The 18,657-nt window shown below is 58.9% G+C and overlaps 1 protein-coding gene across 1 annotated transcript; it reads right to left on the bottom strand.

The window, feature by feature from the left end:
* Positions 1–908: 908 nt before the first annotated feature.
* NHERF1 (NHERF family PDZ scaffold protein 1) lies at positions 909–18,460 on the bottom strand. Its single transcript, XM_082705094.1, has 6 exons — positions 17,743–18,460; positions 6,436–6,597; positions 5,455–5,608; positions 3,322–3,362; positions 2,033–2,122; positions 909–1,795 (listed from the first exon to the last, which is right to left on the bottom strand). The coding sequence occupies exons 1-6, from the start codon at positions 18,202–18,204 to the stop codon at positions 1,604–1,606; spliced, it is 1,101 nt and encodes a 366-aa protein (XP_082561220.1). The 5' UTR covers positions 18,205–18,460; the 3' UTR covers positions 909–1,603.
* Between the last annotated feature and the right edge of the window lie 197 nt (positions 18,461–18,657).

Genomic DNA, 18,657 nt, shown 5'->3' with positions numbered 1-18,657 from the left:
TTTGGGGGAGGGTCCCCTCTGCTGCCCCGTGGAGCAGTCTTCAGGCCTTGCTTAACCGGGCAGGGGCTTCTACCAGGAGTCACAGGCTAGAGGCAAAGTTGGGAGGGCGTGGGCCAGGTCTAAGGCCAGGATACTATGAAAAGGTTTTGAATGGTTTCTCTTAAGGCTGGTGGGAATCTAAACTGAAGAGGCCAAGGGACCAGATGTGCCCCAGCTTTCTCTGAACCCCAGGGGCTCCCTGGGTCCTCTTTGGTTAGCGGTCTCCTTGAGCATCAGCCTCCCTTCCGCCCAAGCACCTCCGGGCCTGGCAGCCTCAGCCCTTGTGGGCTACCCTAGCAGACGTCCAGGATGTGGCCTCAGGTGCCAGCGGTGGGAAAGACCTGATCTCTTGAGCAGCAGGTATTTTGCCCTTGGAAAGCCCCCTCCACCCCACCTGCCACGGAGCCTGTCCTGGACAGCTGCGCTCTGGTCGTGTCCACAGCCAGATGAGATGGTGAATCTGCTGCCAGCCCCAGGCTGCCCCTGCACCCCGCTGGCCGCGAGTAGAAGAGATTGAAGCCCCTCTCTGCATTCTACATGCAGCTCCTCTGGGGCCTTCACCAGTTCTGTGCTCCTGAATCAGAAAGTGCATGAGGTCCTTGGAGCATGTCAACCTCCCCTCCCACGTCCTACCTGAAGGTTTGCTGGGGTGGGTGGGGGGGCGCAGGCAGGCAGCCTTTGCATCCATTCAGGAGCTGGGCAGGTCCCACTCCCACAGGTAGCACGCAGGCAGCTACAGCCCTCAGCATACAGCCGCCCACGTGGTACTACTCCCCTGTCAGAGTTCCAGAAGCCTGGACTACACCACCCTCGGCTAGAGGCCGCCCTGGGGACACCCAGAGCTCTAAAAGACGACACAGAGGCGGAGGCAGGATGGAAGCCAGCTGAATTTGATGGAGTTTCCTTACACTAGGGTGGTTGGGCAGGGGGTAGCCAGACCTGCCCCATGCTGCCCGGGGCTCCAGGGCAGGAATGAAGTTCAAGGTCGAGGTTGATGCTATGTCCTGGATGCAACAACCTGACAAATCATGTTAATTAAGGACACAGAAATCCCTCTAAATTCTGATACTGCACTCAAAAAATCAAATGAACGAAAATAAGATGCCCAAGCCATGGCTCTGAGGAAGATGGACCCCTGTCCGTTCCGCAGTGTCACTGCTGTCACTGGGGATCCTCACCAACCCCGGACTTGGTCATCACTTGGGGTTGCAAGGGAATGGGACCTCTCGCCAGGTCCCCCCCATCCTTGCTTGGTGTGCGTTCCAGTGAGGTCCCTGGGGAGTGGCAAGGGGCTGGAGCACTCCCGGAGGAGGAGCAGGAGTCTGCTTTCTGGTTGGGGCAGGATGGAAACACATTCACCTTCCCAGAAGTAAGGGAAGAGCTTATTTCTCTAGAAAAATCAGATTCACCGATGGGGGTGGGGGCAGGGAGGGTGCTGGTGCTGATTTAAGTGTTGATTGGAGGAGGAGCAGGGAGTGAGTGAGGAGGAGGGTGAGGGAGCAGGGCTGGGGCCTGGGGGCTGGCCAGGCCCGCCCAGCTTTCCTGGGCACCGGCAGGAGGATGCTCAGAGGTTGCCGAAGAGCTCATTTTTCTTGCTCCAGTCCATCTGCGGGGCCCGCTTGCTGCTGCGCTTCTGATGGGCCCTCTCTTTGGCCACGGCCAGGGAGACGCTGAAGTCCAAGATGGGATCGGAGGAGGAGGAGGTAGACGAGGGGGCCGTGGAGTCCTGTTTCCTGGGGCTGTCTTGGGAGTTCAGCTGCGAAGAGGAGGTGGCAGCAGAGGGAGGGAGTCAGTGCCCGGCCAGGCGCCCCGGTCCTCAGCCTCAGCAAGGTGGCTCCCTTGGGGCAGTGCCCAGGGAAGCCAGGTCACAAGGACAGAACGTGGCACAGCATGTGACCTCCAAGGCAGGCTGGTGTGCCAGGAACGAGCGTGGCCTGGGAATGGGCTTCCTGTAACCCAGTGCCACCCTCTGCCCGCCCAGCCAACAGCCTACCTCCTCACTGGTATCACTGGAGGTGGATCTTGCCAGGGCTGATCTGGGGCTGTCAGAGGCCACCTCAGTCAGAGCTTCACGACTGTTCTCCTGGCACAGAGAAGAGGAGTGTGGGTTGGCAAGGGATGGGGTGGGGAGGTCCTCAACAAGGAAGTGTGTTCCAGGGAGGACAGGTGCCCTGGTCTGAGAAGCCCCACACAAGCCTTTCCCATCGACCCAGAAGCCACACTGCCTTAGTCTGTAGGAGAGTGTAGGGGGTTGGGGGGGCTGGTTGGCCAGCCTTGGGGATTGACATTTCACATTCCTCTAAGGATCAGAGGGCAGGCTGGTTCTACCACCCGAGTGGGAGGGACCACCGTGGGATTAGCTAAACTGCTCACATGCCCCCACCACCCACCCCCCAGCTCTCCCAAAGTAGCCTTCAGCGTCGACTAGCCTTTTGGGCCAGTGACCGTGGAGGGGCTTTGAGGGGGGTGTGGGGATCCCAGGGGCCTCTGCCTGGCACAGGGAACTGTGATACTCCCTGAATTTCCTGCAGCCCACCTGCTTCCTTGGACTTGACCCCAGGAAGCTTGAAACCTTAACCCCAAAGCAGCTAAGAAGGGCTTTGGAGGAATAAGAGGGATGAGAGTTCTAGGCCCACAGATGGGGTGACAGAAGGTTCAGGTGACCCAAGGCCACCCTCCCTCCACCGCAGTAGCCCCTGGGGATGGGAACCCTCTGAGCAGGCCCTGTAGAAAGCTCCAACTCTGTGGTCTGCCTCGGAGTCAGCCTGTCCCAGAGTGAAGGTTCTGGCCAAGGCTTTAGCTTGGTGCTCAGCCTCTGCCTGGGTTCCTCTGCGGCCTTGGCTGGCACCAGGCCCCACCATCTCTTCCCCAGCCTCCACGGCCTTCTCTTCCCTTCTGCCCAGGGAGGAGGGGAGGAGGGGCTTTGTTCTTCCAACCCAGACTGGAAGTAGCAGGGCCCAGGCAGCGTGCGTCCAGACACTGAAGCTCTGTTCTTGGGGGGAAGAATGGCCTCTTCTGTACGGTGGGGAGTTGAAGGCGGGGCTTGTCACCAGGATAGCGGGCTGCAAGGGGCCCCGCCAGGCCTCTCCTCTCCCTCCTGCCTAAGCGCTCCACACAGGGGCTGAGGAGGGCACTGCCGGCAGCTTTCACAGCTCAGGGCTCAGGAGGGGGCCGCAACCTGAGCCCAACGGCCCACTGTCCCAGCCGTGCTGCCTTCCAACCCTTCTCCTACAGCCCCTGGCTTGTTGCGGGCCAGAGGAGCATCAGGGGGTCTGCCTTTACCTTCTGAATCTCCCCGTTGGTAAAGGGCTCAGGCAAGGGACCTAGGAGAAGGGGAGAAAAAACAAGAAACCAGCAAGGTGAGTCCAGAAGCTCTGGGGGATGTGGCTGGAGCGGCGCCCGGAGAGGAGGAGGGACAGCTGCCGGGTCTGGCCCGTAATTAGACCTTGTGCCCTACGTGAGTGTTTGAGTCCCTTGACTGCAACCCTCCTGCAGTACGGCTGCCATCCTGGTGACCCGGCACACACACACCTCAGCGAACAAGCTTCACAAATCAACACACACCCTTACCACCTCGTAATGCTCTCCTGTATTTTAATTCAGTTTCGTTTAAAGTAGTACGCTAGTCTTTGCCTGCTAGGTAGATCTTGCGAACCACAGATGGGTCATGAACAATTTGGAAAAACTGCTGTCCTTCAGGGGGAGGAAATTCCAGGCTGGCTGCCTAGGAATCATCTGGGAAGCATGTCAGAAATGCAGATCCCCAGGCCTGGGCACCAGAGTAGGAAACACACCCCCGACTCCGGGCAGCAGCGGCCTCACCTAAAAGAGAAAATCATCCCCACTCCTGCTCGCCAATGTGCAGGTTGACGGGGTGCTCAGGAGGAGAGAACACCAGCCTGGGGTCCCCCCTCGCTGGGCTGAGGCAGGGCCCCGCCTGGCTGTAGGTGGGACTGTTCTACCGCTGGGGCTGGTCAGACTGTGTGGGTTTCTTCGGACTCTTTCTTCCCTATCAACGTGCATCTTTCCTGGGGCCTGGACTTCAGGCATACCTGACTCACCACTTCCCCCCTACTGCTACCCACCCTCTCCCCATAGTGGCTGAGCACGGGATCGCTGGGACACGGGGACCCTCACCCACTCCCCACCCCAGGTTGTCTCCGGTGGTCAGGAGGCAGCTGCTGGGAGGGCGTTCTTCTCTGTGGGGGGCAGGTATACCCAGCTGGGAGGAGTGGAGGGCAGCCTGGAGACACCCCCCCCTCAATACCTGGGAAGGATATTTGCCCTCAGGCCCCTCCCTGTGTGGCTCCTCAGGCCAGAGGCTACAATCCCCACAATCACCACCAAGATTCTCAGGGCCCATCCCACCCAGCCACAGAGATAAGAAGAAGGAATGTCTGAGGGCTGATTCCTTAGGGGTAGGTGGGGGAAGGAAGCTGGAGGCCTCAGGGGAAGGTATTTCAGCAGCTGTGAATCCGAATCTCCACCAGAGCAAGGATGGAGCTTCTAGGGCCTCGGTTTCCCCCTCACAGGAGGAAGGCGACTCTCTTGAGTTATCTAGCTTCTGTGAACTGGGGAAACAAGGATAAGGTGGTGCCCTACCTCCCAGGCCTGGAGTCTGCGTCCACCTGACCCCTCCACCCAGAGGCGAAGTCTGTGCCAGGACCTTTAGGTGGATCACCCCCTACAAATAAAAACCCCCCGACAACCTTAGGGAGGCCCTGCCCACTGCAAAGTCCAAAGAGGTCCCACCCACCCTACTTCGCCTTCCCCAGGAGCCATCTCTCCAGGGAGAAAGTCCACACCAGGGAGAAGAGCTTTGCTTAACTCCTTCCTGCCCTCCGACAGCAGCCTGGCCCCATTGGGCTGGGGCTTGGGCAGGGGGAGGTGCCAGGCTTGGCAGCGTGTTGGGGGTGGGGTGGGGAGGGCAGGGGCCCGGGAACCAGGGACCAAGGAGGCACCCACTGGCGTCTAGAGCCAGTGAGCCTGGGTTTCCAAGACAACCTGAGAGAAGGGAGGGGAGGCAGGGGGCCCCTGTCACTGGACTCTGATCTGACCAAGCAAAGCTGGAGTTAACCCTTCCCTTGCATGAGCGCTGCCTGGAGAACCTACTAGGGGGGCAGGGGCTGGGACGGAGGCCTCCCTTCAGTGCTGAGGCTCTGGTCTGGGAATAAGTACCTCCGTCCACCCAGTCTCACCATCCCTTGTGATGGCTCAAGCCCGTCCTTCGCATCCTCAGAAACCACTGCCATCCCGGCTTCCTCTCCCGACATCAGGCCCCTCTTTTCCCCAAACTCCCCTGAGGGAGGGGGAGGAAGCTATTAAACAGGAAACTGTCCGCCCGTCAGCCAGGACACAGTGAGATCTAGAGCACTGGCCACCAACGGCCCTGACCCCGGGGCTTCCGCTGCTCACCGCTCAGGTGCTCCTGAGATGGGATCACTCTGCATTTCTTGAAGAACTCATCAGTCTCCTTGTCAACCACCAGCAGCTTGGTCTCATCCCCACCGGCTTTGATGGCGGATACCACGTCCCCGTGCTGCTTGCCCTCCACGCAGACCCCGTTCACCTGTTGTGGGGGGAAGGGAGGTCAGGGGTTACTGGCACAGTTTTAGGGGGGCAGGTGGAGGTGGTGTGAAGGGTCCTCTTCCTGTCCTCAGCCAGCTGGCAGTCTGGGGACATGAAACCCACCTGGCCTGGGAGTCCTGAACTAGAAGCCAAGTGGTCCTCCCACTTGACAATCAAATGAAGAGGCAGGACACGTGAGAAAAAGCCAAAGAAAATATCCAGAAAAGACTAAACAAACACAGCTGTGACAGAAGGACAGGAAAGATCGGCGAGGCCTGGGATGGGCCTGAGCGTTTCTATGTACTTGTGTCCGACTTCCCGCTCTGGGCCGTGGTTTGCTCACGTGTAAAATGAGAAGTCTTGGGAGAGCGGTTCTTCTAGCTCGAAGGTTCTAAGACTGAGATTCTGGGGCTCGCCCATGGCAGAGGGTTCACGTTTCCTTTCCTCCCGAGCACCACACAAAGAGTTCTGAGTGCACCTGCCACCACGGAGGCCTCAGGCAGTAGGGACACTCTGTAGGTGACCCCACATGTCCACTGGAAGGGCTGGGTGGATGCTGGGCTACTGAGTGTCTCTCTCAATAAGAACCCAGAGAAGGTGGGGGGAGGGAATTAGGCTATCGGCCATCCATCGCCCTTCCTGCCCGCCCTCCAGCCCACCCACCCACCATGATTCTCCCCTCTCTGGTTCCCTCCCTCCCTCCATCTGGGCTCTCTGGACCCCTTGCGCCAACCAAGGAGCAGGCGGTGTGATGGCTGCCCCAGGACTGCTTGTCTGTGTGGAGGTAGGCAGGAAGCAGGTGCCTGGGAAGAGGCTGGGAAGCATTACCTCCACGATGCGGTCCTGAGCCCGGAGCCCTGAGGCCTCGGCAGGTGAGTCTGGGTCCACTGCCCGGATGAACTGGCCCGGCCTGGACTTGTCGCTGTGCAAGTTGAAGCCGTAGCCGTTGGCGCCCTTCTTCATGGTGCAGAGCCGAGGCCGCAGCTCCCGCTGTGGGGACAGAGGAGGATTCGTGGCCATTCTCCATCCTGTTAGGTCCCGCCCTCCCAGCCCGGTGCCCGACCCCTTCCCCTCCCCCACAAGGAACACAGGGGACTAAGGCAAGTTTGCCGGATCCCACACAGCAATCTGAGAGATGCTGGGCTGGAACCCAGAAGACCTGGCATTGTCGCACACTGCCCAGGTGCCCCCTCCAAGCCAGTCACCTCCTTCTGGCAAATGGGAGGCGGGGCCAGATTAAGTCGAGTCCCTTCCCTTGTGATGTTCTGAGGTTAATTGTGTTATTTTGATTGCTACCTTATGCCTCCCCAGTAGAAGTTCCGTCTGGCCCCCTCTGGGGTTGGGGTGGCACCGCTGCCAGCCTGGCCGGGTGACTGGGGGTTCTGAGCCCCTTGGTACCCAGTTCTCTGCAGCAGCGGAGACAGGGTGTTTACTGAAAGCTGGTCAGTGTGTTTACAGTAAAGCCTTTCCCCATCCAAGCCAAACAGCCCAGCAAAAAGGGAGCAGGCAGCCAGATGACCCCAGACCTGGGGGAATCACAGTAAGGAGTCCTGGACAGGACAAGGACCCCCGCCAGCAGAAGGCTGGGGGCAAAGGCAGCAGCAGAACCCCAAAGACCCTGCTGGGGAAGCCTGCATGGTGAAAGGGCTATGAGAAGCAGGGCTGGGCTGTGGGGAGAGCCCAGCGTGGCTGTGGCCACGGCCCTGCCAGAGTCGGGACTGAAAGGGCCCAGGCAGAGTTCTCTCCAGCGCTTGTACACTCGGCTGAGAATGGTTTTCACCATCCTTGGTCCAACTTAAGCCGCTTAGCTTAGACGCTGCAGCCCTCGGACCCATTTACACAATGGAGGGAATCCGGGTGTGCACAGGCCAAGCAACTGAAACCTCAGCCAGAAGCTTGAGCCCAAGGCCTGACTTGGGGGTCTCTCTCCCTCTCCTTCCAGGCCTGGAGCTGCAGCAGCCAGCCTGCTAGTGCCCAGTGACCCCCAGGCCACGAGCAGAGGCCGGAGTCAAGGCCCCCGCCCCAGTGTCAGCTTCCCCACCTACTAGCTATGTGACCTGGGGCAAGTAATTTCCTTCTTGCGCCTAGAGTTCCTCATTCATACGGTGCCAGGGTCGCTGGGAGGCCAAGTGAGAGAATTCACATAGGTGGGAACACTTGGCAACTTCAAAAATCCCTGTGCCTGAGCAGACTTTCCCAGCGCTGGCCACCCTACTGATGAGTCACATTAAGCCGGGAAGGGAGATTCTGGGGGGTAGGGTGCGGGCCAGGCTGCTCTGAGTCGCCAGTCCCCAGCTGGGAGTAGGGCTGGCCAGGGAGGCAGGGAAGGAGAGGAGGGCTTAGGGGCCTCCTGCCCCAACTTGCCAGTCCCAGCAGGCCGCTGCCATGTGGGGCTCCCCACCCTTTCAGTCTCATGGGGGGCGGGGGTGGCCGGAGGGTGACTTTGCCTTCCTTTAACTGCCTGGGCAGGTCTTTCTGTGTTTCAGGATGTTGGTGGGGTTTGTGGAGAGGAAGACAGGAAAGAGGTGATGGTTGGACCCGCATCTCACCCTGATCTGGGCCAGAGGCCGTGGGCCCTTCCCTGGTTTCTCCTTCAGCAGGCTGCCCTCATCCCATATAGTAGCAAAGCCAGAGAAGCAAGCATTAAAGGGGGGGCAGAGGGGAGCCCCAGTGGTTGCAAAGCATCTTCTCCCCAACTCTCCCTGTCAACAGGGTCCAATTCCAGGAGGGGCCCCCTCCTCCCAGCGGCTGCTTATCCCCCCGGCAGCCCCCACAGGATCCTGTTTGATAAAGTGAGTGAGGCTCTTCTCCCCTCCAGCTAATCCCGCCACGAAGCTGCCAGCCCAGCCCTCCCCCAGGCCCAGGTGAGCAGGAACAGGTCTGACCAGTTGCCACCACAGGCAGGCTCAGCTTTCTGCCCCAGCCAGGCCGAGCCCGCAATCACCCTGAGAACCGTGCAGCTCTGCCGTTCCGCTCCTCCCCACCTCCTCTCATTCCAAAGAGTCATCTTTCCCATCGCAACCTGGCTGGGGCCAGGCACCCCCATTCTCAAGGCCGGGAAACCGAGAGTCCAGATGTCAAGCCCACGGCCCGATGTCACCCAGCGAGCTGCACAGTGGAGGAGCCGGAGCGCTCACAAGGTCTCTGACTTGGACCCCGTGTTCCTCCCACCATCCATGGGCTGGCTCCGAAGGACCCAAGTCCAGACTGGGAGGAGGCCTCAGCAGGAGTCATAAACATGGGCTGCTCTCCCACGGCGGCGCAGGCTCTGCTGGGAGGCGGCCGGCCGCTGATGAAACCACAGCCTTCCTTCCGGGTCCTCAAGGCCTCTTGCGGCCTCCAGCCCGAGCTTGGGATAAGCAATGCAGCAGTGGGCAGGCCTGGGCTGGGGCAGCTTAGCGGTTCGGGGAGAGCTCCTGGCCAGCAGAGCAGTCAGGGCTGCAGGCTTTTCTTCCTGATCCCCCACATGGGCATGTTTCCCGGAGCCCCGTCATTAAGGCCGGAGGGCCTGCTTTGAACCTCACTCCCCGCCGCCAGTCCCAAACTGTGGGATTGGAGGAAATGGGGCTCAGCTCCCCACTGCTCCCTTTCCCTGGTACTGGGACCTGCTCCGACCCTCTGGCGGTGTCTGAGCAGGGGGACAGGAAGCTCCAGGGGGTTTTCTGACATGTTCAGACACCTATAGGGCCCCATCCAGCACCCTCCTGCCCAAGGGAGAGGAGGGGGCTCATCGTCCTTCCAGGAAACCAGGCTGTTTTTCTCCACCCCTCCCCCAGCTGTCTCCAGGAGGTGTCCCTGCCAGATGCCGCGTCAGCCCATCAAAGCAGCCCATCCCAGCAGACCAGGGTGGAGGCTGTCCTGTAGGAATTGTTGGGGGCGGGGGCAGCCTCCCTGGGGATCTGGTGGGAAGGGGGCAGGGACCGGGGCAGAGCCTGGCCTTTGCTGCTCCTGGGCCCGCACCCCCAGAGCTGAAGTAGGACCTGCGCTCTGCCTCTGGGGAAAAGGGGGTAGCTGGAAAGTCCAGCCGATCTTGCTCCTGGTTGTGAGGCCCCCAGGGGCTCAGGAGGGGTCCAGAGCTGGGGGTGGGGAGGGGTCTTCAAGGGGAGCATGGCCTCAGAGCGTTCAGAGTGCCAGGCAGGGATCCCAGGCACCATGACAGGTCAGAAGCAGAAATCAGGACCTGCTCATGAGGCACCTGGGGGAGACTTGGAAGCAAGAGGAAGGAACAAGAGGCAGTGGTGGCCAAAGGACAGTGCAAATGAGATGGGGTGCCTGGGGGGTGGGACTGAGTCTTCCAGGCAACACCAGACAAGTTTTCCAGAAAAGATCTTGCCAGGACAGCTGCCTTCAGACTCTTCTCCTGGAACCTCTCCCCCCACAGGTTGGCAGGCTGTCCCGAATCCTGTCATGGGCCCCCGTGGCCATCCACTCCTTTCCTCCTTCTCTCCCAGGGAGCCCAGCCTGGCCCCAAGTGGCCGCCCAATCACCTCCACCCACGCAGCCCAGGGAGCGGACGGCGGGCACGGAATTCAATAGGCGCCACCAGCAACCACCTGGAAAGCCGAGGAAAGTCGATACCCTAATCCCAGTGCCCGTCTCTGGGGAGCAGGCCCAGGGCCGCTCCCTGTTCCTCCTCGGGGAGGGCTGCTGGGGGCCAACGCCCCAATGAGCCCGGCCCCTCCCTGGCCGGTGTCATGGTGATGGGCCCTATAGAAAACAGCCAGGCTCCTTCCAGAAGGCCAGGCAGCTCTGGGCCCCAGAAGGAATGGGCTGTTAGAGCCGGCAGACCACCAGGGTGGCTAGGGGAACAACAGAGGTGACCCTCACCTTCCCAGACTGCCCCTCCCCCAACACAGCCCAGCCCAGCCCAGCCAAGGCTCTTGTTTACGCAGATAAGATTGAAGCCTGCTGCCCCAGGGAGCGCAGCCCCAGCAACAAGGGGACAGGGGGGTGGGCAGAAGGAGCCCTGGTGCTTCTGGCGGGGATGGGAAGGGGGGATGCTGGGCATTAGGAAGAGCCCAGCAGCTGCCCTGGGAGGCAGGTCCGTGGTTCCACAGAACTCAAGAGACACAGCTCGGGTCTGGTGCCAGCTCTTCAAGGAAGCCATGATGGATGGCGAGAGCTGGCCTAGCCTGAGGGTGACATGTGACTGGGCAGCAAGGGGGCACTGTCCTCAGGGCAGGTTGGGAAGTGACCAGGAGCTCAGACTGTTGGCCAGTGGCCAGAGCTCGAGGCTAGAGGCATCATCTCCTCACCCGAGGTACAGAAAAGGCTCGGCGGCCACTGACCCGTGCCCACAGGACCTTCCCCACCCAGGTCTGTGCAGACAGGGATGTTGGCCATCTCCATTTGTGACAAAGCTCTAGCCCTTGATCTTGGCCTTCCTGTTTCTCAGTGGGACGGCCCCTGTCAGGACCCCAGCAGGGTGATCTGGGTGGACTGGGTGGGCTCTGGGAGGGAGACCTACGGTCAAGTGGGAGCTGCTTCTTCCACGCCCCGCGCAGGGGCCCTGCGCCAGCTTCTCTCCTCCCGGTGCTGGCCAGAGACCCACCCGAAGGAGTTTGGCTCAGGTCTCCCCAGGGCTGGGCAAGCCTGGGACGGAGCAGGCTGGTACGTGGGCTGCTGCCTGGCTGGACTCCCTCCAGGCTGGCCGCCCCATGCCCGACTGCTCCGCAGCCACTGTTCCCTCATCCCCTCTTCTTCGTCACCCTCCTTCCCAGAAGTCACTGGATTTAAGGGCCAGTCCTGAAGGGACAAAGACCTTCAGAGAGCTTGTGTAACTGCGGCTCTATTAAAATAACAAATAGAAGCTACTGTTTACTGAGCCCGTACTGTGGGCCAAGGGCCACACCACGATTATATGTACATTTTCTCATTCAAACCTAATTCTAATATTGTGAAGAAGGTATGACTGCCCTCCTTCCCAGATGAGGGAACTCGGGTTCAAAAAGGTCACATCAACCGCTCAAGTCCACAGAGGAGGGGAGGAGAAGTCAGGCTCCGAACTCAGATGGGGAACAGCACGTCCAATAGGAACACAGTATCGGTCAGGGAGGCAATTAAAAATTTCCCAGGGTCACATTGAAGTAAAAAAAGTAATTAGAAATTAATTACAATGACTTTATCTCACATAATATGCCCCAAACTGCTATCATTTCAACAGGTACTCCACTTCAAAATTATTAACAGTGTGATTTTATGTCTTTTGGGTTGTAGGAAGCCTTCAAAATCTGGTGTGCATTTCTAACTTCCAACACATCTCAAGTGGGACCTGCACAGTTCAAGTGCTAAGAAGAGCCATATGTGGCCAGTGGCTGCCACCAGGGTCTGCTGATATTCTAGAGGTCTCACTCCCAACTCTCAAGCTGTCTGCCCCCCAATTTTTTTTAAGATTTATTTGGGGGGTGCATGCGCAAGTTGGGGAAGGGGGAGAGGGAGAGCAAGGATCTCGAACGGACTGTGCTGAGTACGGAGCCCCACCCCAAGGGCTCTATCCCAAGGCCCTGAGATCGTGACCAGCGTGGAGAATCACCAGTGGGATACTCAACGGACGGAGCCACTCAGGTGCCGCCCCCAAACACATTTCTACATCACCCCCCCCAACACACACACACTTGAATTGGGCACCACAACCTTGTAACACACCCAGGAGGGCAGGAGCCTTTGACTCTGTAAGTCAGAGGTCTAGCCTCCAGACAACACAGCAATGAGGGAGTGGCCCTTTTGTAGGGCATAGGAACCTAAACATTGCCCAGAGGGCTGGAGACATGGTGAGCTGTCCTACTTCAGGGGTGAGGCAAGGCTAAGGCCAATAGGTCAAGGTTGGCCTTGGGGGGCGGGGCCGGGAAGGGGGGGGGGGTTGTGCTGCAGGGAAGCCCCAGAGCCAGCAAGGATGGGTTCTTAGGACATGGGGGGTGGGGGGTGTTAGGGTAAGGTAGAGACTTGGTGGGTGGGCTCCAGATCCCAGCCCATCACAGAGATAGGTGGGGCCAGGAGCCAGGCCACTTCTGTGCTGACGCATTTTCCTGGTGATGCCACAAAGGATACCCCCAAGAGACAGAAGCTACAGGGACCCTTCCTTGCAAGGAACTGGTGAATGTATTCCACTCACTATGATAGCTCTTATGTAGCCCAGAATGCGATGGTCAGAGACCCCCAGCTGGACAGTCGGGCCCTCAAGTACAACCCAACTGCATGGCTGAGTGGCTATGCAGGCACTGGAGTCAGAGAGAATTGGGGTAATAACCCCTGTCCACATGGGGCTGCCCCACCTGAACTGACCAAGACTCCGTTTCCAGGGGGACACGGGCACTAGTATCTACCTCATGCCGTAGTTTTGTATATTGAATGACATAAGGCATATTATTTTTTTAGAGATTTATGTGTGAGAGAGAGAGAGAGAGAGAGAGAGAGAGATTGATTTGGGGCTCGATCTCACGACCCTGAGATGACCCTGAGTGGAAATCAAGACCCAGATGCTTGATTGGCGTCCAAGTGGATGAGCCACTCGGATGGACTAAGCCACCCAGATGCCCCGACACAAAGCATGTCTAGCACACAGCACACTGCCGGGCACTAGTAATAGTCATCATTTACTGAGCAATCACTGTCCGCTCACAAAAATGGAGAAACTAAGACCTAACTTGCATGGCTGTCATAGGGGAACCATGGAAATCCATCAGTATCTTTAGGACACAAGGCTGCACTAGAACTGAATTTCCTTCCCCGCGGGGCTGACTTCATCTCAGAGCAGCAAAAAGCAGAGCATCTCATACCGGCCTTGAGAACTCTGCCATCTGTCTGCAGAAGGCCTGCATCTCTAATTCCTAAGTGGTCTCTCACCTCCCCAGGGCCCCGTGGGATGGGAACTCTGGAGACGAAGAGAACAGCCCACATCTAGACATACGGAGAGTGCCCCATTCTGTCTCCAAGAGAATTCTCACCAGAATTATTGATTTAACTTCATAGGAAGCTGAAGGTAGGAACCAGGGGAGAAGAAATCTCACATCTGTGGCTTCAGAGAAGGAACCACACTCACACCATCACATACCCTGTCTACTTCAAATCCAAACATCCTACAGCGCAGACTCTCTTCTGCCCTCCCAAACTCCAACCTGCCAGTGGGAAATGGCCCGCGTATCCTGGGCCGGAGGTTGGGAGGCTGCCAGTGCATTGCGCCCACCCACTCACCCACCTTGCTGCCTGGGATGCCTGCACTGTTCCTTTTGTCTTTAATTTAAATTTTATTTATTTATTTTTAAGATTTTATTTGAGAGTGAGTATGATTGACCTGGGTAAGGGGGATCAGAGGGAGAGGGAGAAGGAGACTCCCCGCTGAGCAGAAGGCCCGATGCAGGGCTCAAGGCTCCATCCCAGGACCATGACCTGAGCTGAAGGCAGTCACTCAACTGACTGAACCATCTAGGTGCCCTGGATTTATTAAGCAGGCTCTGTGCCCAGCGTGGGGATCAAACTCACGACCCCAAGACCAAGAGTCACAAGCTCCATGGACTGAGCCAGCCAGGGTCCCCGGCCTGCACTGTTTCTGCCTGTGGGATCAGGGTCAGTCAGGTCTGGCAAGAATGTACCTCAAGCTAGGCACTGACACACACACCCCTATCATCTCATCAAACTTCCCCCAAACCCTGCAAGGTGGGTTCTGGTGTTCCCATTTCACAGAAGTAGGAGCTGAGGTTTGCAGGGAACAATGGACAATTTTACCTTTCTACTCCCCAAATGGAAGCTGCTAGCAGGCAAGAGAAAGGAGTAGGTAGGTTCTGTCTGGAATTTCGATGTCTGGGGGTGTTGGACCGAGATGAATTAGGATAAAAGTGCCTGATGGCTACTATGCACTTGTTCATTCAAAAATTATGTGAGCCCCTCCCTGCTCTGCGCCAGGCATAGCACCAGGGATGTAAACACAAAAGCAGCCACAACCTTCACCTTCCTCACCATTGCAGTGGGTCAAGATCATGAACAGGTGATTTGATTGTTGTGTGCTCATAGCCATAAAAGATGCAGAGGACAGGGAGGAGGAGGAGGAAGGAGAGCAAAGAAAAAGCTCGTTCTGCCTGCAGGGTTGAGAAAAGGCTCTGCGAGCTGTGAATGGTTTTGCAGTGTGCCTCATGGAGAAGAGAAGTGACAGGTTCCCAGACTGATGAAGGGTCTTGTCGGGCTGCCAGACTGGGAAAGGCTGTGGAGCACCTTCTGATTATTCCAAAACACTGACCTCCGACCGAGCATTCAGACAGTGCCAGGCTGGGACACAGCAGCACTTGCCCAAGGAGGGGCAGGACCAGGGCTGACAGCCCAAGAGTGGGCACGTAACAATCACTGTGAAATACTTACCAACTCAAATACCAACATTTGCTGAGTGGTTCCATGCCAGGCATGGAGCTACTGCCTTTATGGACCTCCCCATGTAACCCCCAGCCAGTGTAGCCACCCCTATGCTCCCAACTTACACAGGAGGAGACAGAGGCCTAGGTTAAGTCACTCCTGCTCGAGGTAGCTCAGGCCTTGGGGCCCATCCGCACGGGGGCAGTGCTGTGAGCAGGAGTGTTGCTGCTCCTTCGGAGGGGGTGGGGAAAGCCACCAATGGAGCAGGTGGACACAGCTGCAAATCCCTCCCCCTCCTCCTCCAACAGTACTACAAACATCATCCCACACCCTCTGCCTATAGGATTCTTCACCCAGGGTGGTCTTCCCAATGAGATTACCTGCCACCCAATCTCTGCGTGGCACTTGTCCACTGAACGCTTTTTGGACGTGTGAGAACCAATGAAGATACCGTTAACAGTCCCCACTTTGCAAACAAATTCAGGCTAAGTAAACTCATTAGTAAAACTCAAATTCCTTATGTGAGATGTCTTTAGGAAAAATGTGAGTTTTACTATGTTTACTGACTTTTTTTTTTTTTTTTTTTTTGCAATGACAGGGCAGGTCACCTGCATGGCCACCACACCAGATTTCATGGGCATTTCCTACCAGAGGGACTGGCACAAATGCCTGGGCAGAAGGTGCTCAATTCAGCATCCACCTGGGGCTCAAGTACTTCCCACTATTCGTAAAATCCTAGAGGAAATAGGGGTCACTGTATGACAACACTCCCCACTTTACAGATGGGAGAACCAAGGCTCAGAGAAGTTGTGACTTGCCTGTGGACCTGAAACCCCAAGAGGCCTGGTGATGGTGTCCCCAGGACCAGCTGGAGGGTACCGTACTACTTCTCCTGGCCTGAGAAATATGCACAAATGCAGATGTCCCATCACCAGCTGGGGGAATCCGATTCTGAGGGTCACCCAGACAGCAGAAAGTCAAGCTCCACTGGCTTTTCCAGATGGCATGGTGGGAGAGCACAGGCTGGGTCAGGCCACCAGGCCCCTGGCATCCTCCAACTCCCCTAGGATCCTTCCTCACCCAGCAGCAGATAGACCAAAAAAAACCACAAAACAAAAACCAAAACCACACCAACCAAAACAACCCCCACAAAAAACCAAAAGGGCAAGGGGAGGAGCTGAACATAACGGCATCTCGGGCGGGGGATGGGGAGCGGGGAGGTGGTTACTTGTGCCAGTGCCAAAGTCCAAAAAGAAAAAAAAAAAGAAAAAAAAAGAGGGAATGACAAACTGCTACACTCAGCTCAGCACAAAGTTCAAACGAGATCCTCCTGCCTGGGATCAGAGGTCATGGTTTCCAACTCCCTGGTATCGAACCCCTGCCAGGGATGCCCCGGCCCCTCCCCCATCCTTGCCAACACCAGCTTGGCAGAGGCAGGAAGCGCGAGCCTAGCAGCCCTGGTATTGCCAGCGCCCAGCTCTGGCTGGACAAGGCTTCTGGCGACCTCACTTCCTTTGCTTCCACCAAACCAGCTGGTCCTCTGGGACTCCACCTTCTACCTTAAGGCTGAAGGGTGCCTTTTTTCTGTCCAGAGAGGCTTCTGCCGGCATCACAGACGCCCCTGCCACAGGCTGCCACCAGGTGGAGAGCTGGCCCAAGCCAACCGGGCCCTGGGAGGCCCAGGCTCTGCTCCCCCTAGTCTGCACCCTCCGGCCTCCCCCTCCTTCACTCTCTGGGGACACAAGGCTCTCATCACAACTCCTGTTTTGTTACTGCCCCTCCTGCAGCTGATCCAAACTGGGACCGTTTGGGGAAACACCAAAGATGGGCAAAAAGCAACCAGTCAGCTTGGTGTCCAGGAGACTGAAGTGAGACAGGCAATCACAGGGCAAGACCACCTGTCCCTGGTGAGTTCCGTTGGCTTCTGCAGGGCCCTGCGACACCAGGCTACTCTCTCCACACCTTCGTCCCAGCCCTTTCTTTTCCTCCGAATCCTCCCCTCCCGTTCCCAGATACAAGCCAGCTTACGCCTCACATTCCTGAGACTCATAAATCCTCCCGGTGCCAGAGTCGCCACCACCCCCGGAGACGCCTCTGCACCTCCTCCCCGGACCCCACCCCCACACATCGCCCGGAGCCGGTGGGGCTCCCTCTCCTTAGAAGTCACACCGTACTTCAGGAGAATGAAGTCCCGCCAGGCTGAGGTTAATGATACACGCACCCGCCCGCGGGGGTGCGGCGCTGCCTGGAGAACCCTGTCGGCGACCCCTCTCCTCCTGGTGCAGGGGCTCCGCACAGAATTGGGAGTTGTTACTCCTCTAGCTTTTTGAAGTCGGGTGGCGGCTGCTTCGCCCCAGCTGCAGCTACCATCCTCAAGGGGCCGGGGAGGAAGCTGGCACCTCTGGGGCGGCAGGGAGTGGGGTGTGCGAGGAGGGACAGAGTTGGGGGGTTCTGAAGAACGGGAACAGACACCGCCAACAGAGCCGAAGAAAGGGGACTGCGCGCTCCTCTGAGCCGCCCTCTCTCACTCCCGCTCCCCAAAGCCAAGAGACAAGCAGTGCCGGAGGCAAGGCGCTCAGGGTCCTAGCCCAGTCTGGGAAGGGGCGTGGGGGTAACGGGACGCAGCCCCAAGCCAGTGCGACCTGTCGGGAGGCGGAAGCAGTCTCCCCCTCGAGGATCCAGTTTCTGAAAGGGGAGGCAGGCGCGCGGTTGGGCGTCCGAGGGGCGGCTGGGTCTCCTCTCGCTTCCCCCTCACAGCCCCCATCCAGTCGCCGCCGGGTTAGGGCCCACACGTACCCGCTCCGGACGGCTCTTGTCGGTTTCGCGCGGCTCCGGCGCCGCGGCCTGCGGCTCATTTTCGCCACCAGCCTCCTGCGCCTCGGTAGCGGCGGGGGGCTCGGCCTGCCCGGGCCCGTCCTGGGCGTGCAGCAACTCCTCGCGGACCTGGACACCCAGCTTCTGCAGCCGCTCGTCCGTCTCGGGGTCGACCACCAGCAGGCGCACCGCGTTGAGCGCGGCGCGGATGCGGCTCACCACCTGCTGGTGGGTCTCCTTCTCCACGTTCTCGCCGTTCACCTCCACCAGCCGGTCTCCGGCCAGCAGCCCCGCCTTCTCGGCTGGCGAACCGGGCTCCACCAGCCTGATGAACTGGCCCAGCTTGCCCTTCTCCCCGTGCAGGTGGAAGCCGTAGCCGTTCGGGCCCTTCTCCAGACAGCAGAGCCGGGGTAGGGGCGCCCCGGCCGCCGCGTCCGCGCTCATCTCGCCCTGCGACGGCTCAGTGGTGCGACTTGGGGTCCCGTGGGGAGCCGGAGGCGGGACGGCCCAAACCTTCTTCCCGCTCTTCGGACCGGCAGGCGGGAGGAAGCCCTGCTGAGAACCCCCGCGCCGCCGGTGGGCTGAACGAACAGGTGTGCGGCGAAGTGCGGCCGCGTAACTGCGAGGAGCCCAAGCCGGAAAGCGCCGACCAATCCCCACCCAGCGCGGCGACTGAGCGCTCGCGACTCCGCGCCAGCCCCTTATTCCGGGGGCGGGGCCGCACCGAAGGTGTGGACATCGCGGCCCAATCAGAGACCAAGAGCAGGGGGCGCTCGGGCCGGGTGAACGACGCCGGCCAATGGGAACGCGCGGGGGCGGGGTCGTGTGCTCGGCGCGGCGCCCCGCGGCGCGAGAAGAAAGAGGGCTCAGGAAGTGGAAGTGTTTGTTACCAAGTGG

Source organism: Mustela nivalis, assembly GCF_964662115.1.
Source record: "Mustela nivalis genome assembly, chromosome: 17".
Classification (NCBI taxonomy): Eukaryota; Metazoa; Chordata; class Mammalia; order Carnivora; family Mustelidae; genus Mustela; species Mustela nivalis.
This window is presented reverse-complemented; position numbering and strand designations above follow the sequence as displayed.